The 24,044-nt window shown below is 47.3% G+C and overlaps 1 protein-coding gene across 1 annotated transcript in view; it reads right to left on the bottom strand.

The window, feature by feature from the left end:
- Positions 1-965: 965 nt before the first annotated feature.
- Positions 966-24,044, bottom strand: part of ADCY10 (adenylate cyclase 10) — a 110,050-nt gene continuing 86,971 nt past the window's right edge. Inside the window, exons 26-37 of the mRNA XM_078854180.1 lie at positions 23,345-23,466; positions 21,156-21,524; positions 19,275-19,382; positions 18,704-18,978; positions 15,911-16,067; positions 14,928-15,132; positions 14,748-14,844; positions 13,402-13,517; positions 9,941-10,058; positions 9,069-9,264; positions 6,116-6,304; positions 966-1,379 (exon numbers count right to left, since the gene is read on the bottom strand). Coding sequence (XP_078710306.1) covers positions 1,191-1,379; positions 6,116-6,304; positions 9,069-9,264; positions 9,941-10,058; positions 13,402-13,517; positions 14,748-14,844; positions 14,928-15,132; positions 15,911-16,067; positions 18,704-18,978; positions 19,275-19,382; positions 21,156-21,524; positions 23,345-23,466 — 2,141 coding nt within the window. The 3' untranslated portion in view covers positions 966-1,190. The remainder of the gene's footprint in view (positions 1,380-6,115; positions 6,305-9,068; positions 9,265-9,940; positions 10,059-13,401; positions 13,518-14,747; positions 14,845-14,927; positions 15,133-15,910; positions 16,068-18,703; positions 18,979-19,274; positions 19,383-21,155; positions 21,525-23,344; positions 23,467-24,044) is intronic.

Here is a 24,044-nt window from a genome sequence, read left to right on the forward strand (position 1 = left end):
TTTTCACTGCTTTTTGGTAGTTTGGAGGAAAGTTTTATTTTCTCACCAGTTATTTGGTACATTTAGTGTCTAAAAATTGCAAAACTCTGGCACCACAAATGCCCAATTGAAGTCAAGGGGCTCATTCAGGTGCATGAAGTTAAGCACATCCTTAAATGTTTTCAGGGTGGGGGCCAAAGAGAGGAAGGAGAGAGAGGGGAATATTTTGCTGTTGTGGTGACTGACACGTGCAGGGTTATTATTACTCTGGTTATTTACCTCTCATCGTCATTGCTTGGTAACGGCAGCACTTACTGAAACTCCTCAGGAGCTAGAGGATGCAGTGTTGGAGAGTTTGTATATCACCTGTGTCAGAACAGAGTTGAATGCACACTGTCCAGGATCCATTCCTCACTTTAAAATGTTTTCTCCCTCCCAGTGTGCAGACACAGATTTCTATCAGACTCCAGATTTTCAGAACTTTGATAAACATTTTTTTTTCCTGTTTTTCAATGCTTTCATCGGGTTGAACTTTTGGAACTTCAGATTTCAGTGATAATTTTTCCACCAACTCTATTTCTCAGCACACCCCAAACAAGAAGTTTTGAATGCATGCCTTCGGCTTCTCATCTCCCGTGTCTGTTTCCTTTCAAAAGTTAAGATGGAGGCAGCAGTCCAGCTGAAGCAAAGCTGAAGGCCACGCGGATTAGCACCCTCATACACAGGATCTCTCTTACCACAAGGCATCGCACAACAGACTTCATGCCTTTTAATAAAATACAGAAACTAGCCATGAACAGCACCAGCTGGGGATGCCTAAAACATCTGTGATAGGTGGAGAGTTGTAGTGACTTTGTTGAAGAAAGTGCATTTTAGTCGTGAATGTTTAAAAAAAATTAAATTAGACTTTCCTTTTTCAGAATAGCATGAGACTCTGTTCCAGATTATAAAGGAATAAATTACTATAATAAAAGAGCTATTGCAGAGTTTAATTAACGGTGAGTAAAAATGGTCTAAGCAAGCCACAGTGAGACATTAGAACCTATATTTACCAAAGGAAGAGATGAACAAATACAGAGGGCTTTGCAGAGAGCAGGCGTTGTTATGTGCAGCATAGGAATATCATAAATGCTTACAAATTTGGGGAGTGCTGGCTAGAAAGGCTTACAAAGTGCTCCAGTTGGGTAGGTCATTTCAGAACTACATGCAGCTCAGACATTGGGGATCTCAGGTTCTGGGAAAGGATTATTAATATCCAACACTGGCACCCGCAGCAAGTACTTGGTTTTATGGATCTCTGGAAAGTCTCTCTCTGTCATTCCTATTTCCCACTTGGGAAAATCTGGCGCGGCCTTCAGCCATAAGTCTTCCATGGGGTCTTTTCCAGTGAACCACCACTCCTAGGAAGAACAAAAGAGAAATGAGAGGCCAGAATGAGACTGGTTTCAGAGTAACAGCCGTGTTAGTCTGTATTCGCAAAAAGAAAAGGAGTACTTGTGGCACCTTAGAGAGAAAGCTTATGCTCAAATAAATTGGTTAGTCTCTAAGGTGCCACAAGTACTCCTTTTCTTTTTGCAGAATGAGACTGAATCTTCAGAGACAGCATTTCCGAGATGGTCAGGAAGGGGAGAAGTCTGACAAGAGCCACCCTATTCTTGCTATCGATCACTATCTATCCCACACTGCCCCACAGGCAAACTAGGGAACAAACGGATTACAAAAGTTGCAATTTGATCCTGGGTTCCCAGCTGGCTTCGGGGAAGGAAGTAATCTGCACCACGCCTACACCAGGCACAGATCTCTTCCCGCTCCATGCTGGCTCAGCACTGCTGGCTGGCATGTTGGATTCCCTGCCTGTATGTAGGAAGGGAAGTAGCACCCCATTGAAACTACTCAGCTCCCCATGCTGTGACCCATGATACAGATAACCCATACAGGAGTGTTGAGGCCCCTTAAGCCCCATTACTTACACCCTTTTAGGGTGTAAAGTGAATGGTTTTCATTTGATGATTTACTCGTGCTTCATGCTACAGAGGCGCTATACTGGAAGTGTAAATATTGTCGTGATTTATCTTACAAAAGACTTTATTAGCAATAAAGCAGGCCAGCTGCCTTTACAATGACACCAGAACAGAACCGTCAAACCACAGAACTGTCCTCCGAGATGGTAAAAATGCATCTTGACAGGGGAATTGTTCTCTCAGTTTGCCACCAGGGTGGAATTTCTCAGGCTAGGCTGGCAGAGCCTGTGGTTGGAAAGGCTGATTCCAAACTTCAGTCTTCCGCATTTTGTATGGCAGAGTACTGTAAACAAGGAGCCGGAGAAGGATCTTACTCAGGTGGTTAGAACTCTACCTGTGTCCATTTGGATCTGGAAAAAGTTCTCAGACATCCGTATTTCAAATCCCCTCTCTTCCTGGTGCATGTCCTTCTGATGAAAGTAGTTGACCATGATTTATTTGTCATCCTAGCTGTAGACTTCCCATACTTCTTTTTTCCCTTCTCCTCCAGCTGTGATTGGACCAAACATATTTCTGGCCAATGTCTTTTTAAAAGGCCAATAGCAGGTGCTTCCGGGCTCCAAAGCTGTCAGCCTGCCTATTAGTATTATTATTTATTATTTGTATTGCCTCATTGTGCTAGGTGCTAGACAAACAGAACAAAAAAACATACCTGCCCCAAGGAGCTAACAATCTAAGACAAGAGTCAATGGGTGGATACAGACAGATAGGGGAGCACAAGGAAACAGTGAGATAATATTGGTCAACATGGTAGTCTGTGGTCTCAGAGCACTTGGCATCATGGCAAAGGAGAGTTTTAACTCCAGCACCCACACTGGCCTTTGTTGCCTTGGTTCAGAACAGAACTGTGCAGCTGGGGCCATGGTAGAAGGCCCTGTTAAGACAAACCAACTAGTTTTGAGTTTGCATCCATAGTAAGCTATCATACCTTTCTTAGCCTAATACTTTCAAGGGATGAGACAAATGTATCCATTTTGCTTAACTTCTAAATTCCAAACTATACATCCCAGCCATTTGCTCCAATCAGCTCCCTGGGCAGGAGAAGAAAATCGGCTCTGCGAAGAAACGCACAAACTACATTAGAGCACTGGCTTTGAGATATTTTCTGACATTACCTCACAAGAGTGGGTTAAAATTAGAGCAGGTACTAATACGATCAATGGAAAACTCTTCCAGTAAGAATGCTTGCCACTGTTATATGTCCATTGCGCCTGTGATTGCCTTCACTTGTTCCATATCCCGTACATTCAGAGTGTACCATGAAAACGTATTTTAGCGTCCACTGATTTTCATGCATTGCAGGCATGCTACCATCTGGCAGTATGTTCCAATTATACCAGCCTCTTTGCAGGTGCTTTAGGGCACATGGCCCGGCAGATATGTTGTCATGTAGGTGTCTGGGCCAGACTGCACTAGATCTTTAGTAATGCTCCTGTTTTTAAGTCTTTCTGCATTGCTGCTTGTGGGCCTTTTACATTTTTCTCTGCTTGTCTGACATCTCAGAACAGACATCTGCTGTTCATCAGGGACTGGGCATTTCTGTCCCTACTTGGAACAGTCGGCCAGGCAACAGGAAGGGGTGGGGTCAAGAAAGGGAAATTGTGGTGGGGACGTGGTGTGCTGGGACCGACTGACCATGCGATGGAGGTGTAGAAAGGAAGGAGGGAAAGAGTGGCTTGTGCAGGGCTCTTACAAACACACACTCAGGAGAACCTGGGAATGCATTCCCTTCCCAACCCAAATCAGACCCCATCTGTACATTTTCACAACTAAAAAGTAGCTTACCAGATCTGAATGGCATTTCTCCTGCTCTCCAGGGTTGAACCTGCAGCTGTCTCAGGAAGCACCTCATCAGATTCCTCTTCCCCCTGGCACTCAGATGCCTTCTCCTCTATCACTCTCACAATGCAGTCTCCAGGACAGGGAATGTCCATCTCTGCCTGATGCTGGGAAATGCCATCATACCATACACCTTCCCTAGATGCTGTGGTCATGCAGTACCACAGCCTCTGGCCCTGTCCATAAGGCAGTCAGCATGCTGATGTCAGTGCTGGCCAGCTGGCAGCCTGGTCGGATGATCCAACGAGGCAGTGTAGAGATCAGATCGCAAATCAATCAGCAGAAGAAGCCTGCCTCTGTGGAAGCACTGTGCAGATAGGGGCCATCCATGTGTCCTGCACTGTTTGTACAGGTAGGTGGGTGCTGGCCAGGCTGTCTCCTGGGCAGTGGAATGCAGGCAAGTGACCAGACAGGCCACCTCTGCAGTATGGGATTGCACTGGGAGGTCCATTTGCACTCTTTGGGCTAACACAACATTACCCTCTTCTCACAATGACACTGAAAACGACTGAGGCTCAATCAAGGTGGACCTCAAAAAACCTGTGACAGCACGGTCTGTAGCGTAACAGAAACCCAAGTGTGTGTGTAGATGTGGAGCATGTTACAGTCATGCTAGGGAGAACATGCTATGTTAACCACGACAAGTTTGACTAAGCCATGATGGGCAGGCAGGCGTAGACAGAAGAACGGACAACAAGAAAAGGAGATTTAATTTTGCAAATATGAAGTTTGCACTAGAGAGAAAACCACTGGCCCCTAAAAATGATGCTCCTATAGATCTTCCATCAAAATTTACTCCAGTCAAGGAGCCAAAGCACAAGTTCCAGGAGGCACAGAGCAGGAAGCAATGTTATTTTGGAATGGTTGGACTTGTACTAGAAATGGTCCTAAACCTGTTAAATGTTTTGAATGGGAATTTATGCTTCTTAAACCATAGTCCTGAAAACCAGTCCAGTGACGTCAAGGTAAGTGCTGTGCACAAAATACTGAGTGAGACACTTGGGTTGAAATCTCAGGCTGAATCTCAATCCCCAGCTTGGCAAATGTGGGCTTGTCTACACTTAACGGGCGCTTGACGCACGGCGATCGATACATCGGTGGTCATTTTTGCAGCTCAAGACCCACTAAACCTACTGCAGATCGCTCTCCTGTCAACTCCTATACTCCACCAGATTGAGAAGAGTGTGGGGAGTTGACAGGAGAGGGTCTCCCAATAAACATCGCGTAGTGTGGACCCCGCGGTAAATAGATCTAAGCTACATCGACTTGAGTTATGCTATTCATTGAACTCAACTTACATAGCTTAGATTGACTTTTCTCTGTAGTGTAGACAAGGAGTACTGCAGAATAACCCTGGCAAGACTTGGGGGCTTATTTGTTGGGTTTTGTAAATAGTCACCACTGCAAGGTAAGCAGTAGCACAGTTAATAGAGTCCTTGAGAGATTCTATTCCATTCTGTTGGAGAAGAGTCCTGATGATGTGGGTGGGTGTGGATGTACACAGCAGGGTGAAGGATCAGGTGCTGTGCACGCTCCTCCCCCAAGCCTTGTCCCCGAATATCATGCCAGCCCCAGGCTGTCTGAGAATATACCACAAATGTTAGCAGAAGTTAGCAGTTAGGTGGGCTTGGGGTGTATGTCACAGTGGTGGGGCAGTTCCCCGCCCCTGTCAGGAAGGAGTTAAAGAGCTCCTCTGGCACAACCAGCCTCAAGCCAGCGCAGCTGTAAGGCTTGTCCAGCCTAGGTATGGGGGTGGGGGCCTTAAAAAGGAGGATCCCAACTCAGTTTGGGACAGCACTCTGAAGGAGCAGGACTGCAGTGCACTCCCAGAAGCAGGGGTTGCTGACAGGGGAAACAGCTGGAGAGCCTTGCCCGCCCAGGCCCTCACAGAAAGGAGAAGGGCAGGTACTTTTGTCTTTTTTTGCTTTCTTTTTCTTTGGCTTCCCAAACTTTTTGTTTGGGCTACTTTAATTCCCCCCACCCCTGGGCAAGGGGGCAGAGGCCTTGAACAGCACTGGACTCTGCCACAGGAACAGTGCCCACCCTCTCCCCCAAGGGGTGCTAGGGAGGTATAGCCTACTGCAGGCACCCACCAGCTCCATCCAGGATTTTGATCATTTGCCTTCACAACCTCTCCCTTGACTTTCTCTATATTGCAGCCATTGACCTGCAGCCAGCTCCACTTTCTTCTAGGGAATCCTAAATCCCTTCCCAGAGACGAGCTCATCTGGTGCTCAAAGGAAAAAGCTTTCACATTACCAGTTCTCGGGACTTACATTGCTGATCTCCAGCCAGGATTTCTCCAGGAGGTTTCCATATATGTCACAGAGTTTGAATGCTTTGGATAGGTAGATTTGGCTCTGTTCTTCATTGCCCAACACCAGGAAGGTATAGGCTTTCAGGTGGTAAACCCTAGGGTAATAGATAGGGCTTGTGGAGCATCGAGAGAGAACCTGGTCCAAGTCCTAACAAGAGAACAATTGAGATTCATGTCAGGATGACATCCCAGAGCTTTGAGATCCCTTTGCAGGAATACAGTATGCCTGAGGAGAAGAGCCAGCTAGAAAGAAACAGGAAACCTGCAGAGAGATAAAAAGTAGCAGGGGGCGAGATAAAATCCAAGAGGATTCAGACTGTATGAACTTGTCTTGATCATGCACTTAGGCAGCACGCACTAACTTGGCTATGCACTAGTCTCTTATCCAGCCTACAGGACAATTCCTCTTTGGGAACTGTGTACTCTGTGTGGCTGATTTCTCTTCTACCTCCTGTCCAGAGGCCACTCTGAGGGGATCCTAAAGATATGTTTCTTGAAAGCGAGTGGAATGGGGACAAGGGGTCATCTGTCACAGTCTTAATAGCATCTTCTTCCACATCCTCACAACATCAGAATAATCTGTCATGGTTCTCTCACCCCACAAAGTACTGGCCCTGGAAGTTGAAGGGCTATAATAATGAAATACTGCTGTTTGATCAAGGGTTGCCCCCACTTTCTGAGACCTTCCACTGGCTTCCTGCCTCTTATTGCATCAAATTCAAGTTTCTCTGTCTCCCCTACAAAGCTCTACAATGTAGACATAAACCTAGCTGCACAGTACAAAAATGTCAATGCCTTCTCCCCTCCTCCGTCGCACAGCTGGACACATACAAATATAGAACATCACTTTTGACCAGTTTCCATGTTCCATGCCAAAAATAGAAGTGTGTATGTGTGATTTTCCCTCCTCTCCATTGTAGTGTATTATGGGGAAAAAAGAGTTTTTGCAATTCTTACCATCAATTTTTGGATGAATCAACTGGAAAGAAGCAAAATTAAGATCAACCTCCCCCTCCACTTGTGATAGACTTTGCATTAGTTATTGCTCATGCTAAGCTATAGTGAAACACCGAAGGGATTTCAAAACCAAACCACCACCTGAACAGCCGTTAAAACCACAGGGGCCCGAATAGGGAACTAGGCAATTCAAGGGAGGAGACCAAGGCTAGTAGAGCTGAGTAGATACACAGGACTGGAATGCTGCAGGTGTCAGGACCCTGGTATTGAATCCAAGTCCATTGGATTCCTCAATGGTACCCCCAGCCTCCATGCCATGGCAGCTTGCTGAGCCACTACCCATGACCGGCAGTCTTAGTGCTAAAGGCCTACGACCCCACAGCAGGTAGGCTCCTGATTGGCTGGACTGACAGCATTCTCATTGGGCACCTGGACTATATAAAGACCCCGACAGGCAGAGGAATCTGTCTGAGCAGCAGGCCATTGTCTGCTGGCTGGTGCTTGGACCACCTTGCTGCCCTGCTGTTTTGCCTGACCTTGCCTTGCTGCCCTACTGTCTCACCTGACTCTGCCTTGCCTGACTGCATCTACCCTATCTTCCCAACCCACACCCTTGGATTGGATCTCCTGGCTACAGACCCCCTGCGAGAACTCTCACCATTGCCTGGGACTGCCTGTAATACCAATTGTCTTCCCAGTTACCAGACTACCCACATACCACGAGGCCATGACTCTGGACTGCCCCTAGTCTGTGTTAGGATATAGATATTCAGGCCTGTCTGTAAAGGCCTATACTCTAAGAATTTAGGTGTATTCTTATCACTTGGCTAGTTAGGGGTATAAAAGAAAGAATCAAAATCACTGTCTGCTGGTGTAAGGTCCTTCTCTTACTGTGACAGTCTGAGGCCCTGTGCTTAGGCTAAGATCTTTGGCTAAGCAGCAGAGGCAGCCATAAGCTGGGAACCGACCAGTCACATCCTCACATTCCAAACTAGTCACACTGAAATAAGGTGCTATTGGGCTGTTAGGAATACAATCCTGTCCTGATAGTGCCTATCACCTCCAGAGAAAGGCAAACGCTTAGAAAATGTAAAAGGAAACTTAGTTTGATAGCATCCTGTCTAGCAAGAACTCACTTATCAATAGCTGGGATGTGAAATCCTCACTTTTGTATTGTTTTGTCATTATAGTTCCCACTTTGCTTTGTTTGTCTGCATAATCTCTGTCCGGTTCTGTGAGTGTTCCTGCCTGCTGTATAATTAATTTTGCTGGGTGTAAACTAATTAAGGTGGTGGGATATAATTGGTTACATAATCATATTACAATACGTTAGGATTGGTTAGTTAAATTTCAGGAAAATGATTGGTTAAGGTATAGCAAAGCAGGACTCAAGTTTTACTATATAGTCTGCAGTCAATCAGGAAGTGAGTGGGTGGGGGCGTGGGGAGGGGAAATGGGAACAGGGAATGGAGGTGGGGAAATTGGAATCATGTTTTGCTAAGGGCAGGAATGGGAACAAGGACACAAGTGTAAGGCTCTGTGGTGTCAGAGCTGGGAAGGAGGATACTAAGGAAGGAAACTGGAATCATGCTTGCTGGAAGTTCACCCCAACAAACATCCAATTGTTTGTACCTTTGGACTTTGGGTATTGGTGCTCTCTGTTCATGCGAGAAGGACCAGGGAAGGAAGTGGGTGAAGGAATAAGCCCCCTAACAGTCTGCTTCCCGTCCTGACCTACCATAATGCCCAGTGGCAGAAAGGGAGGTGTTGGGAAACTTGACAGATGGCTGCTCTCAATGGGCCTGATTCAAAGCTTGTTGAAACCTGGAAAGATTCCTACTGACATCATGGGCTTTGGATCAGGTCCTCCATGCCCAGGAGATATCAGGCCTCCAGTTGCAGAGGTATTGCATTTTACAGTCTTTCCACACAATGTGAACTTCTCCCGCTCTCACCTTTAGCGTCTTAGTACGAGTGTCCCGGACACTTTCAGGCTTTTCCTCAATGTGTTTCCGTAGCACAAGGACCTCACACTCCAAGAATCTACAGAATCCACTGATAGCAAAGAATGAGGCGCTAGTTCTCCTCAGCAACCTTCTGGCCTTTTCAAAAGGCTCCTTGAAGTTTCCCCACTGATGAAGTCTGGCAAACCTAGATCACCAAGCAAGAGATCCACATAAGATTTGCTGTAGGGGATTAGACTATTGGACTGGCCAATGGCACCAATCTAGAGGAAGATGGAAAACTCACGCTGCATCTAGCCACCTGCACAGTGTTATACAATGGGGAGAGGAATTCTTCCTAATGCATGCAGCAAAGCATGAGATATGATTACCACCAACTTAGATTGTACTTTGGGGGCAGTGACTGTCTCGTTCTGTGTTTGTACAGCGCCGAGCACAGCAGGGTCCTGGTTCATGACTAGGGCCCCTAGTCACAATGATATTGATTATAATAATTTAGTGCAAAATAAAGATGTTTTTACTGAACCTAAAATTATCCATCCAAGGTATGTGACATGATGACCAAAACTTTTCAGCCACCCACCCCACTCCCCCAGATAATGTGGCCTTAAGGTTCATCAATACCCCATTCAGTCCTCTAGTAGAACTGGCCCAATTCTGCCACCCTTACTCACATTGAGAAGTACCTGATCAGCCAAGCAGTTACTCTGATTTCAGCAGGACTCACGGACTAAGGAGCTATTCAACATGAGTACAGATGGCGGAATCCAGCCAAAGTTTCCAAGTTCCAAGCCACCATATGGCTAGATAAAGACTAAACTAGTAACACAGCAAAGTAATTTTGAGGAGACTTCGTATATTACCAAATGGCCAGGGATGAATACAGCCCCAGCATGATGCTGTTCTGAGACATAAGGATGCAGTTTTTTTCATTGCGCTGTATGAATTCCAGGCACTCTTTAAATGACTTAAATGAAAATCCTGTAAAAGACATTTGCATTAGAGAAGCCGTTTCCCCTTCTGGTGGGAGTGTACTTCCCTATTCTAAAACTTCAACAGGTACAAAGATAGTCAAGAGGGATGTTGGAAGTAGCTGAATCACCTGGCAGAAAAAAATTCTCAGATCTCAATGGAAATTGAAAAGAAAAGCTGCAAGATTTGGGGTTTTAACTGAGCTCCTTAGGGCTGTCATAGGCTCTGTATCAGTGGTCTCTAGTGCAAGGGGAGAAACCCCGTACTGGGCAAAAAAAATGAAAGCATCAATAATCTTTCACCCAAGCATGCAGTCCGCTTTTAAACTGCCCATGTTTCTGTAACACCGAGACCCAGGTCATCAGCAGCTGGGATTGAACCTGGGACCTCTGGAGCTTAGTGCATGACCCTCTACTGCATAAGCTAAAAGCCAACTGGCTATTAGCTAAGGCTGTAGAGCAGACACATAATCTCTCTCTGAGGGTCTTGGTGCCACTAGATCGGACTGAACACCACACCCAGTAGATGTGTGGGTTATATACTTCCCCTAGGTGATGGGGCATGTCCTGAGCTTCAGAGACTTCCCAGTTGAAATCCCAGACAAGCCCCCACTTGTAACACTGACAGACCCCAGTCATCATTGAACCTGGGACCTCGGGAGCTTAGTGCATGAGCCTCTACTGCATGAGCTAAAAGCCAACAGGCTGTTAGCTAAGGCTGTAGAGCAGACTCATAACCTCTCTCTAAGTGGACTCACAACCTCTCTCTAAGTGGCCATTAGATGGGACAGAACACCACACTCAGGAGGTGTGTGGATTACATTTGTTCTCCACAATGGATGCAATGCAGGGATGGGCAAAGCAATTCCTATGTTGTGGAGCAGCAGCAGTCCTTCCATAAGGAAAGTTGCCACTTGGGTCCCATTATCCATCCCTCTCTTTCTAAAAGGTGTTTTTGAAAGAGGTTCTCCTTAAACTACAGAGCAGAAAAAGAGTTTCAAAATTCTTCCAACTTTTTTGCCACTTTTGTAAGGGATAAAAAACAAACAACCACAACCAAAAACCCAAAGAGAATTGGCTTCAGCAGATCACTGCCTTTGATCACGACTATAAGGTGGGTAGAAAGTTGGCTAGATTGTCGGGCTCAACGGGTAGTGATCAATGGCTCCATGTCTAGTTGGCAGCCGGTGTCAAGTGGAGTGCCCCAGAGATCGGTCCTAGGGCCGGTTTTGTTCAATATCTTCATAAATGATCTGGAGGATGATGTGGATTGCACTCTCAGCAAATTTGCGGATGATACTAAACTGGGAGGAGTGGTAGATACGCTGGAGGGCAGAGATAAGATACAGAGGGACCTAGACCAATTGGAAGATTGGGCCAAAAGAAATCTGATGAGGTTCAATAAGGATAAGTGCAGGGTCCTGCACTTAGGACGGAAGAACCCAATGCACAGCTACAGACTAGGGACCGAATGGCTAGGCAGCAGTTCTGCGGAAAAGGACCTAGGGGTGACAGTGGACGAGAAGCTGGATATGAGTCAGCAGTGTGCCCTTGTTGCCAAGAAGGCCAATGGCATTTTGGGATGTATAAGTAGGGGCATAGTGAGCAGATTGAGGGACGTGATTGTCCCCCTCTATTCAACATTGGTGAGGCCTCATCTGGAGTACTGTGTCCAGTTTTGGGCCCCACACTACAAGAAGGATGTGGATAAATTGGAAAGAGTCCAGCGGAGGGCAACAAAAATGATTAGGGATCTGGAACACATGACTTATGAGGAGAGGCTGAGGGAACTGGGATTGTTTAGTCTGTAGAAGAGAAGAATGAGGGGGGATTTGATAGCTGCTTTCAACTACCTGAGAGGTGGTTCCAGAGAGGATGGTTCTAGACTATTCTCAGTGGTAGAAGAGGACAGGACAAGGAGTAATGGTCTCAAGTTGCAGTGGGGGAGGCTTAGGTTGGATATTAGGAAAAACTTTTTCACTAGGAGGGTGGTGAAACACTGGAATGCGTTACCTAGGGAGGTGGTAGAATCTCCTTCCTTAGAAGTTTTTAAGGTCAGGCTTGACAAAGCCCTGGCTGGGATGATTTAATTGGGGATTGGTCCTGCTTTTGAGAAGGGGGTTGGACTAGATGACCTCCTGAGGTCCCTTCCAACCCTGATATTCTATGATTCTATGACTGTGAGAGTAACCTCGCCTACAATAAGTTATTGAACACGTTTAACAGATACTCCAAGGAACAGACATTCCTACACTGACTAGCTTGGTGTAGCATGTAAAAGGACTGCTGGAGCCCTAGACTTTCACTGCAAGGAAAGTCTCTAGCCCTTTCCCTTGAAGAAGCAGAGCTCACAGCATAGATCAGTAGGGAGGCTAGACTTGTCAAAGAAAAAGGTTTCCCACCACCAATCAAAGGCTCACAAGGGAGTTCTCCCCTCTTGCAGACCTCAGAAACCCACTGTAAGGTGGTGTGAAGTGACCACCTGATCTCCCAGCCAAGCCCCCTGTTCTCACCCCATCCCCCATTTTGTGGGCTTTCTGAAGTGTGTACGAAGGGAGCTGTGGTCCTGGAGACCTTAGGTCTATGATTCAATGTTTTATCGGCCTAATTAAGTCAGTTAGGGAAGTGATTTTTTTAATGAGATAGCAGTGCCAGCCAAAGCCCTAGCACATAGCAGCTATACCGGGGGAAAGGGCTTTTGCCAGTACAGTTTATGTCTTTCACCAAATCGGTATAAGATGTACCATCCAAAGGATTTTTTTGCTGGTATAATTGCATCTCCATTAGCAGGGTTTTGCCAATTCAGCCACATTGAATAAATTTGTCTGCTCAGATAAATTTGTTAGTCTCTAAAGTGCCACAAGTACTCCTTTTCTTTTTGCGGATACAGACTAACATGGCTGCTACTCTGAAAACTGATAGTTATACTGGCAAAGGTTTTAAGTGTACACAAGGCTTTAGCTGTGCGGAGTGCCAGGGGCTAAAAGGAGCAGGGTGATTGGGGTAGAGATCAGGGGAATTCCTCCATGCCGGCTGAGTGAAGTCTGCAAAACCCCAGTTAGCCTTAGGAGGTTTGTTGGCCAACTTTACAACCTCCCACACTTGTATGAGAATATCCCAAAAGCTTCAACGTTCACACAGATATCAACATCCCCTCATCGGAGCTACCACCCCTTTTCTGTTAAACCTTTTAGCTCTCTTCTTTAAAAGCATGTCAATTGCAGTGTAACCACAAACGAGATGCCAGAACGGCGCCACCATTTTTTGGCAGTGTTGACATGGCGACTGTCCCTGTCCAGGAGTGTCTTTGCAAAGCACGCCATTATCTGTTGTCCTCATCACACAGTACTTACCAGCATAAAGCAAGAGTTCTAAACAGTAAGAAAAGAAATAAGCCATCCCAATGATTCTCTCCTCCTTAACGACCAACTCCTCCATCCAACTCAGCACTCGCACACAATCTTGGTACCTAGACACCATGGAGAATTATTGCATGACTCATTTTATTCTGGGGTGTTTCTCCACTATCCCTTCATTTCCTTTCCTCTTTCCATGTCTCATTCTCTATGCTCCCATCCATCATTCCACTCATGTATCTATCCTATTTTTCTCTCCAAGGATCTTCGGCAAACAAGCTTATGGAGAAGGGCTTCAAGGATGCCTGACAAGATAGCGAGTGGATAGAGACATTCCACTGTGGTCCTTCCCAGGTGCACGAAGTATCCCTATGTGCATATAAGTGTCTGCAAGGTCCACTGTGACTAGCTAGTTGCCTTTCCAGCTGGTCATTGACAAGGAAAAGCACCAGGAACAGTGCATATAGAAGCCAGGTGGCCAACCTATCACCGCAGACAAACATGCCCCAGCAGAAGGAACAGTTGTGAGAAGAAGTGTGTTCAGGAAGCCATTGTGGCTCAGAGAGAGTCGTTATAGAGGGATGTCTAATAAGAAGCAGACCAGTCTTCTAATCTGCTGGGGGTGGGAGGAAATAAGGGTACCACATGACTCCAGTTGACACTTCTGAGCTATGTGACAGAGGTACCTGTATCCCAAGTATGGGGATCCAAACTGCCTCCTCGTGAGGAAGAAATTCACTTCAGAAGAAAAGTACCAGCCATCCAAAGCAAAAAGCCAAACTTAGCCTGTCCATACTTCCTTACTTCCTGGCTCTATAGACCAGGGAGTTCCTTGGTCCCAGATCTTTCTGTCAAGGGCACATTGTTCTCATCGATAGTAATTCACATTAAGAGCTGTTAGATATTGCTCAGTATTATCCCTCCATCTCCTCCTTGGTCAGCCGTGAGGCCGGACACCATAAATAGGGCCCTGTGTAAATCACATTTTCGTGGAGGGCATGGAAAATGCCCCCAAACTGTGGTCTTTGACATATTTTTCCTTACAGTTAACTACATTTACTTGTCAAATTCATTCCTTGCAAACTGTTGGGAATTTTCTAAAAAAAAAAAAAGGTGATTTATACAGGGCCTTAAACATAAGGATGCCCTTCCTAGAGACACTAACTTATGTGGTCTGTCTTCTGTCATTGTAACCACATGCCCTGCCCACTGAAGTCATTGGGAATTCTTTACTTTTACTATACTTGGGTCGCCATCGACCTCCCACAGTACCCTATTAGATTTCTTCTCTACACACCATTCTCCTTAGCCCATCCATATGGGAACATAAATTTGCATCATACCTGATGCTCAGAAAGAGAGCTTTGAAGAGCATGCAGAGAACCAGATAGTCTAGCTTGGGTTTCTTCAGACGCACACACATTTCATGGGCTCGATAGCCTGTGGAGAAAACAAATGTATTAAGTGTCTCTCCCTTAATACTGACACCTTCTCTTCACAGTATATGATGAAAGCATACTTACCTAATTGAATAGATAGGGGCAGGTTACCCAAGCAGAGCTTCATATAGGCCAATGACTGTGCTAATTTAACTGTTGTTAATAGCCCTCCTCCAATAACCTGGAGGTGAGAGCTACGCTGGATGGCCATCAGCTCATATTTCATCCATTCATCTTGGTAACCCATCATCTGGCAGCAGAGTGAGAATTCCGTATAGGACGAAATGATCTAAAATGTTCCAAACAAGAAAAAACAAGAGCCTGAAACTGTTGACTGAATCGTTATCTTGTGTAGGTTCAAAAGGGACACATGGATAAACCAGAAGCCCCCAAATTTCTTTGTTCCTTTTTCTCTTACAACATTGACCATTAAAAAAAATTAGGATTATTAATACTAACATTTATTATGCTCATGTCTAAAGGCTCCATTCAGGATCCTGCCCCCCGTGCTAGGTGCTAAGGCACAGAATATAAACTAGTGTACATAAAATTAGCAATAGCTTAAAAATCAAAACCAAGCTGAACTGTTACAATAAAAAAATGAAACTGAACCTCAGATCAACTCTTTTGGGAGGTTTAAAAAAGCTTGGTGAACTGTAATTGTTTGTCATTTCACCACATCTCTGCCTCCCTAGTTCTTAACAGAGACAGAAGTGCTGCAACATTACAAGGAAGACCATGGGCATGTTTTACCAGCCAAGACAGAAAGGAGCAAGCATGCCGGAAATCTGACAAGAAATCTGGTTTTCCATGAGATTTCCAGCCCCAGAGGCTTAGACAGTGTGAATGAGGTTCAGAAAAACATCAGAACATTGGGATGATTATCCAAAGCAAAGCTTTTACAGGTCAACCCATTGCTCGTTGAAATCAGACATCTGCTCCATAACAGCCAGGATGCCCCAATTGCAGGGTGTGTCCTGTCATCACAGTTACTTCCAATGCTGCTAGTTACTTCCTCTTCTTTGGGGGCAGGAGGAGAGGGTTCCCAGCGGCAAGGGTGGACCCACCTGGCTCTCATCCTCCGATTCCTCTGCTGAGTTCACCTTCATGAGCGCTGCCAGACGACAGAACTTCTTGCTGTTTGTAGCAGTGTCCAGGCTGAAGAGTTGCCACAATAAGGAAAGGCAGTGGCCCTGCTGGTACAGGAAAGCTAATTTCTTCTCCCTGTCACACAAGAGACATCTTTAGCCAGAGCAGATCACAGCAGCACAAAGATCTCACTATTGCTACTAATTAAACAGAGAGCCGGGGTGGGAGGAGGAAGAGGCGGGATCCTGAACTGGACTTTTCCTCCTCCTCCTAGGAGAGGAGACATGGAGGATTCCAGGAGCAGGAAAGGGGAAAGGAGGAAGTAGCAATTGGATGATGGGGTATCAATTGGGGGAGGGTCAGTCAGCGGAAGGATGGCATTGTGGGGGAAGTGGATGTAGAAGCAGGGAGGTTGGGGGTAACTGTGGGCATTGGGAAGGAAGGGGAACTCTGCTCCCCAACTTTGGCTGGCTGCAGAAGGGAGCAGCACAGAGGAACCTGAGGCTGCTTTATGCAGCAATACCGAGAACCCTCCCCCTTCCCTGGCCACTACAGATCAGCTGTTAGGTTCCAGCCAGTGGGGATTAGCCATTGTAGCCCTGTGCCAGCAGGGGTTGCTCTGTCAGCAGAGGGGAGCAGGAGGGGCTTGGCTAGGGCATGAGGCAGCACCATTGGCTGGGGCAGAGGCTTCTCCCCCACCATCCTGCAAGCATGGGGAGGTACAGTTATGGGGAGGATCAGAGGGGACAGCTGTGATGGAGATATGGGGAAAGCCATGCTGTCAACTCTCATGATAGTTGGCATTTTTCTTAAAGCCCCAGCTCCTGGAGTCATGGGATCACAGGAGAACCTTGGCTGCCATTTATTATTTCAAAAGAACAAGGTTCATGTTGTGAAGAAAAGCTTGAGAGACTGGTGATCTTGGGGGAAGGGAAGAGAAGCCAGAAGAGCTGAGGGGGAGAGAAACTGACTGGGATGGGAGGCTGTTTGGGGCAGAGAGAACGAGGAGTCTGGGGCAAGAGGGAGAGAAGGAGTGAGTGTGGGGAAAGCAAGAGGGGAGACTAGGAACTGATGGAGGAGAATCTTGACAGGCGGTGCAGCACTGCTGGCTCAGGGGGGAGCTGTTGGGGAGTCTGGATGGATTTCACATGGAGAGAAGTCTGGAGAGGGAAGGAGGGTGGAAGCTCAGCTCACCATCTGGAGACTGCTACAGTGTAGGCTGGGAGCCTGCCACTGGGGACACTGTAGCGGGAGGCCAAAGTAGGTGTTGGGTGTTTTGTTGAGGGGTATTGGATGAAAGGCAGTTGTGCTGGGACATTTTGGTGATCCAGGGAGGAGGGTGGCTTCATGGCAGGGAATGACTGTCCATCTCCCCAACCAGTGAGGGCAAGAGGTGAATGTAATGTGGGTGGTGGGGAGTTGTGGCAGCCGGAAGGGGGTTCCAGCAGAGATGGGGAAGAAGGTGAGCAGAGGAGGAGGGTGGCAGCAGCAGGGGGATACGGTGAGGTACGTTGGGGATTCCTAGGGGAGAGGTGAGACAGCCTGACTCTCCCCTGGTGCCTCAACCCAAACTCTGTCATCTCACCCCTCAGGGCCTCACCTACCCCTCCTAGAATCCAGCCTTTTCCTGCTCACTTTTCCCCCCACTCCTAAAATCCCCCTGCTGGACCATCTGTCACTTCTACCTGTCCTCACTACCTCACCTTCACCCCCAAGCACCCCATCTTCTGACTCCCCTTCTCCCCTCCTGCCTTAACCTTTCACCTCTGCCACTTCCTCCTTTCTACTGCCTTAACCCTCACCAGCCGGTACCCCGGGCTGCCTCACTGATCTCTGCCCCCAACCCCTCCCCTTCTGTTCCAACACTGCCTCCCCTCCACTGGGGCTCCCTTATCTCCCCCTGCTTCCCTCTCCACAGCACGTCCCCCATGAAGCACCCCACTCTGATATCTCCCCTTCCTGTGGTACCTCCATCCCCTCATGCTGATACCCCCACTGCCTCACCTCTCTCTCTCTGCTTGAATCCCCAACAATACTATCCCGCATGACCCAAAGGGTCTCTCCATAACACCAGATGCTTTTCCTTGCTTCCTCTGCCCCCATTGGCCCCAAAGCCCATGGCTCCCAACAGCGCTTCTCCTAATCTCAGGTGCCCTTTCACCTAGGACATTCCTGAACCACTAAGATGATGACTTCTTGCTCCACAACCTAAAAGAATGCTCGTAAACACATTACACAGCCATGCAGTAGAATACATTCTGTTAAAGCACTGACACTGTTCAGGTAGATTATTTATAGTGCAAATAAAAACCTTACAAACTTGTTTACATCTGTTGCACCCATTTTTAATCACAAACAGGTAAATTGAAGCACTGTTCCCAGACTGAAATATGAGCATTCCCATGACGAGACTGGTTAGCGAGGAGAGGCCAACATTTGGAAATAATGCCTTTAGCAGTAGCAGGGAGTACAAATATATTCTCAAAAGCACATGCATTTCTTTGCAATCGATTCCTGTTTTCCAAAATAAATGCCTTGCTTTAAGGTACTGTACCATTGGGAATGCACATATCTGTAATTCCCCCTTCACTACAGTATGTAAACACCACTATTTAAAGCCCCCACTCTTCATGTGCTTAATTTGAAGCATGCAAGTTACATGCTTCCAATTAAGCATGTGCTTAAGTGTTTGCAGGATTGAGGTCTAAATGACAACCAGGGACTAAGGTAAAATCCACCCAACTTGGTTTTACTCCAGTTCTACTTCCTACCCTTTACTGCGTCTATACAAGAATTGCTGCTTCTTCTGGTGAGACGCGTGCTTTGACACTTCCACCAGAGTCTTAAAAAAGACTCCAATCAAGGTAAACGGGAATCTTCTTTTTAATAAAATCAAAGCCTTCCTGATAAATTTCTTTGCCAAATTCATTTGGCCCATGTTATAACAGACCTGCAGAGAGGAAGGGAGAGTGAGACAAAGACCGTTTGTAACATTATCAGCCAGCTGCACGTTCCAAAATGGTCGGGCTCTCAGCTGCCATTTTCTAGCATGACATCAATGCTGGAGCCAAGGGCGGAGGTGGGGAGTAGAGAGTAGGTTGGGTTAAACCTCATTGAAACTGTTGTGACCTCCACCCCTCTTTTAAGATAGCTGTGAGAGACAACTCAGTGGCCCCACCTAAAGCAAAGGGGGCATGCAAGCCCATCCAGTAGTTTGGACTTTTAGTTTTGGATGAGGTTGTACGGACATAGGAGGGAGACACAGAAAACCTCCAATCATCTTCCAGGATGGCCCCGACCAGATACATAAGGAGGTTCCTCAATATCTTGCTGTCTCTTTACCTCACCCTTCAGGCTGTAGAAGGTAGCTTCCTCAAACTGGTTAATTACAGTGGCTCTGAAGTCCACCGATTTGATCAGATTCTCTGCTGTATTCAAATTGCAAAAGGCCTAAAGCAAAGCAAACCACAGAGAAGGGTGGGTGACCATCTGTGCCGCACACTTTCTCCAACCCCACCACCCGCTGAAGAGAGAAGGCTGGATTCTCCCATCTGCTACGGCCACTGCAAGCAGCCGGAGATGGCCAATGGAGAATCCCCTCTGCGCAGGGGGAGGCAGCTCTGTGTCCCCTGCCCCCCTTCTCCCATGCCCTGTGGCAGGGGAAGGAGGGAGTGTCCTGAGGGCAAGGTGGGAGCAGAATGGGGTCATGGCAAAGCTTTACACCTGATCTTCCACTAGTGGAAGCCTAAGCTAGAGCTGCCCTTGTGCAGCTATCTCACGCCAGGGCAACATGGCACTGAATCATGGAGCTGCAGCTGTGCACCCTGTCTCTTTGCCACCCTAGCTGTGCTCACTCAGGGGTGAATCAAGCCACAAAGCAAAGGGAGCTCTCTTCACCCTGTCTAGGACAGCAACATTGCTTTCTTTCCCCTGGGAGTAACCCAGGAGCTGCTGGAGCTGCCTGTAGAGCTGGGACATAATGCCCATGGGTTTCTTTGGCTGAATGTATAGAGGAAATGTAGTAGTGAAGGACTGATGGCACTGAGTCCCAGTCACCCTTCAACCCCCCCACCCTCCTCCACACACACAGCCCTGCCAATGCACCTTACTCCTGACCTGCGTGCCACCTCCTCCAGGCTATTCCAGTCGAGGGCCCCTTCCACAGCTCAGTAACATACTCCAATCCTGACTAGAAGCACCCCATCTCTCCCATGAGCTCTCCATGGTAGAGATTGCTAACTCATATGATGAGTTTTGTCATATGACTAAATGTCACCCAGAGACTACGATGGGCTTCCCAAAATCATGTCCCTAATGATCTCCTTATCCTGCCACCCCCCACCCCCATGCCCCCAGCCTCTTAAGGACTGAGGCTAGTGCCCTAAACCACCACGCCTTTGAACATTCCTCACCCCACTCTCGCCACTATAGTCACTATACTGGGGGGATGGGTGAAACCGCCTTGAGGTCAATGGGTGTTAGAGCCGGCCTTCACTCCAGACAAATGTATAAGGCACTCAGCTCTTTTCTGGAACAGACAGCTAAAGCAATAGGAGCCTCCCCCCAAAACACAGGCCACAGGCAAAGCTGGAGCAGGAGTTGATCCATGTGACCTAAGAGGTTTCCTGGGAGTCTGATAACAAACACAGGGCTGGGGATTGACTGGATTGCACAGGCGTGTGTGGGTGTGAGAAATACCACAGAAAGACCCAGAGAAGTCAGAAGAAAGCCAAGGACAGCCACAGAAGGACTTGTAGCATGACCCAGAGAAAAAGGTGAGAGAGAGAGCATTTGGGCACAGTGCTGTCTGGAAAGAAGCTTGGATCTGTGAGCAATTAACTGTCTCCAGCTGTTTGAGTCCTACAGTGTTCAGGGAAACAGAACTTTATGTACATTCCTTGTAAATAAAGAGGATTGCATCAATGACATGCCTGACTCAGTTTCTCCTTCTAATAGAAACAACCCACAGGATCCCAAATTTTGACTAAAAGCTCAGGTCAAAAGGGGTAATAATATTAAACCGGATGTATGCTTGTAATCTCCCATGTGCTATGTCTGTGACATTAAAATCCTGCGCCACAGCTCAGGGTCTCTAACAAAGTAGGAAGGAGAGACAAGGAAAATGTAGGGCCTAACACCACCATTCTGAAAGAATCAAAGAACATGTGTTCCTAGATGAAATCTGGGACAGCCTGTTAATATGGAGAGAAGTAAGAGGGAAACCAAGGGAGAGGACATGAACTCGCATGGGATCAAGGGAGCAAAGCAGCTCACCATGTAGTTGTTTGACAGATGTAAGTAAGCTGCTGCACACTCCAACAAGTAATACAAGGCTCTGGCATATTCGCCCATCGCCATGCAGTGCCGGGCCAGGGGCACAAAGACAGACTCCACGATCTCTTCACATTTGCAGGATCCCAAGCGCCTGATCTTCTCCTGGTCCCTGTCGGAATGCTGAATGATCTCGTCCAGCCTCTCCAGAAACTCCTTCTCTATCTCTTCAGCTCTGGCCGGAGACAAGATGGCAGAGAAGGGGCAGGATTCCCCTGTCACAAGGCTTTCTTGTGTGTCCGCGTGCGCAGGGTTCGGTAGAATTCACAGTTCTAATTCCCTGGTGCTGTTTTTATGTTGTTCTCGTTACCCAGGGAATGGTGCTCTCTGTCCCTAAACTCCTAGCCCCTCCTGGGCCTTTACGGCACAATTCTAGAGGAAGACTATGGTATTCCTTTATGCAGGGCAAGTTTAAGGCAATCTGCAGCTCTTGGCACACCCCCACATGAGGTCTTGTGGCCACTAGAGGGTGGACATGTGGCAATTCTCTCCCACCACCATCTCCAACAGGCACAGCAGAGCCCCCCTTCTCCCTGGGCCATGCCCTCTCTGCTGTGGGGTGGGCTCAAGCAGCTTCCTCCCTAGCTACAGTGGCTGCTGCTCCCCTTCAGACTCAGGCAGACATCACATCCCTGCATCAGTTACTCTCTCTTCTGTTTTTTCAAGTTATTTTTTGCAAGGGCTGGAAACAGACTTCTTAAAAATGAAAGCTGAGATGCAGACATCATTGCAGGATTCCTGGAGGGAGCCCAGGCCCACAGCACAAGCCTGTGATGTTAGCCAGCCCTGGCACCCTGTGCTTTTGGCCAGGATGCAGGCAGCCCTTTCTCTGCCTTGCTTGAGAAGACAGAACTCCATCGCCTCTGACAGCACCAGCACCTAATCCCTCCTAAAAAGAACAACCAAAACCATTTCAGCTTGGAAATCTTCCTGTTTCTTAACATGCCAGAGAGAAAGCGGAGCACAAAAGTTGGCTAAAATGTACCTGACTGAACAGTGGCTCTACAAAAGAACTTTGTAAGCAGGCCTGAGTACCTTACCTTGGATAGAAAAGAAATGTGACCTAAAAGCTTGCTTAATCTGTATCTCCTGCCCTTGGCTCATGTGCAGCAGGACTGTGAACCACAGATGGCCCAGACAGTATGGAGCTTTCATGACTATCTGTCTTTTCCGAGCAGGATCTTGAAAATGTGAATTGAGTGTAAACAGATGGAGAGATGCCTGCCTGAGTCTGCAGAGAGCCTGAAACAATCATTCTGAGAGTGTGTTCTACCGTATCCACCTCAAACAGGGCTCCATCGACTCTGCTCTTCATGGCTGTGCAAGTTGCCATTTTTCCAGGATGCCACAGAAACCACCATTTCTGCCATGGAATTCACTGTTTTGCTGCATTCAGGCACTCACCGTTTTATCTTCCTGACCTACCAGGACCTGTCTGCAGCTACCTCTTGCTCTGTAGATTTCCCCACAACAGAGAGTTATTTCAGTGCACGCTCCCTGCACTGTTCCATGGAGCCAGGGACTGGGGAAAGTGCCAACTCCATGGAACAGCACAGGCTGGTGAGCTAAGCAGGCTGGAGAATGGTACAACAGCCAACGTCTGAGAAGATGAGCCACTAAGCCAGCTCCCAGCTTCCCACTTCCCTGGCATCCATGGGGGAAGAGGGCTCTGAGCCAGGCTGGGGCAGGAGCTAAGGTTTGGGGTGTGGAGCAAGGCCACCCAGAGGGTGTAATGAAAAATCCATTCTTGGACTGTTGAAAATAAACAAATTCTACTGCAAGAATGTTTAGCTATGAGCCACAGGGGGATAGGAAGGAGAGCGAGTGGGAATGAAAGGCATTTCCCAGAAAGAGAGAGAGAAAGAGAGAGAGAGAGAGAGAGAGAGAGAGTAAATTAATGCTGCTGTAGAATGTAGGATTCCCATTTTGCCATGGAATACATGGGGCCCTGACAGTAGGGATGTTCCATTCTAAGAGAATCCCTCACACCCTCCAAACTCCCGATCTCCGTGGGTATCTCGCACCCCATCAAATAATGTCTTCCCCCACAGGTAGCAGCCAAACCCATATATTCCACTCACAACCTCTGGAGCCCCTAGGAATCTATTTCTTTGTAAAGTGGTCTGGTGAATGAAGACCTTGCTCCCGTACTTAAGATTTTCCTCTGGCAACATCTTGTGTTTCTTTAGTGCCTTTAGAGTCTCTGGAAAGAAAATCAACCATGGGGTTCAATGCAACATCATATGTCCTGGAATAAGAGCCGCTTTTTACCATTCTCTAGCACTAAGATAATGAGATGAAATTCCATAACATAGGGAATGTCTTCACTGCAGACTTAGCGTGTGACATACCAGGCCAGGAAACTCCAAAGGCCACAGTTAATGGGAAGAATCCCACCCACCCAAAAATCCTCCAAAAGCTGACGGCTTAAAGAGGAGAAACACCCACTACTCCCAAAAATGTTCTTTATGGTCCAGATCTTCAGCTGGAGTAAATCAGCACAGCTCCATTGATGTCAGCACAGCTACACCCACTTACACCAGTATATGATCTAACCCAGTGGTTTTCAACCTATTTACCATTGTGGGCCGCATATGTGGCCCACAACGTGTTATGTGGGCTGCATCCAATACTACCTCTATGACCCTGAGGATGTCACATGGGCCGCAGCTCTGTGCTGACTGGGCCACAAGCAGCCCGTGGGCAGCAGGTTGAGAACCACTGGGTGGGGGTTTTTGCCCAAACCTGTTAGTCCATAGTGCACTTCATCAAACTGTTAAA

The sequence above is a fragment of the Lepidochelys kempii genome, chromosome 8 (genome assembly GCF_965140285.1).
Source record: "Lepidochelys kempii isolate rLepKem1 chromosome 8, rLepKem1.hap1, whole genome shotgun sequence".
Lineage (NCBI taxonomy): Eukaryota > Metazoa > Chordata > Testudines > Cheloniidae > Lepidochelys > Lepidochelys kempii.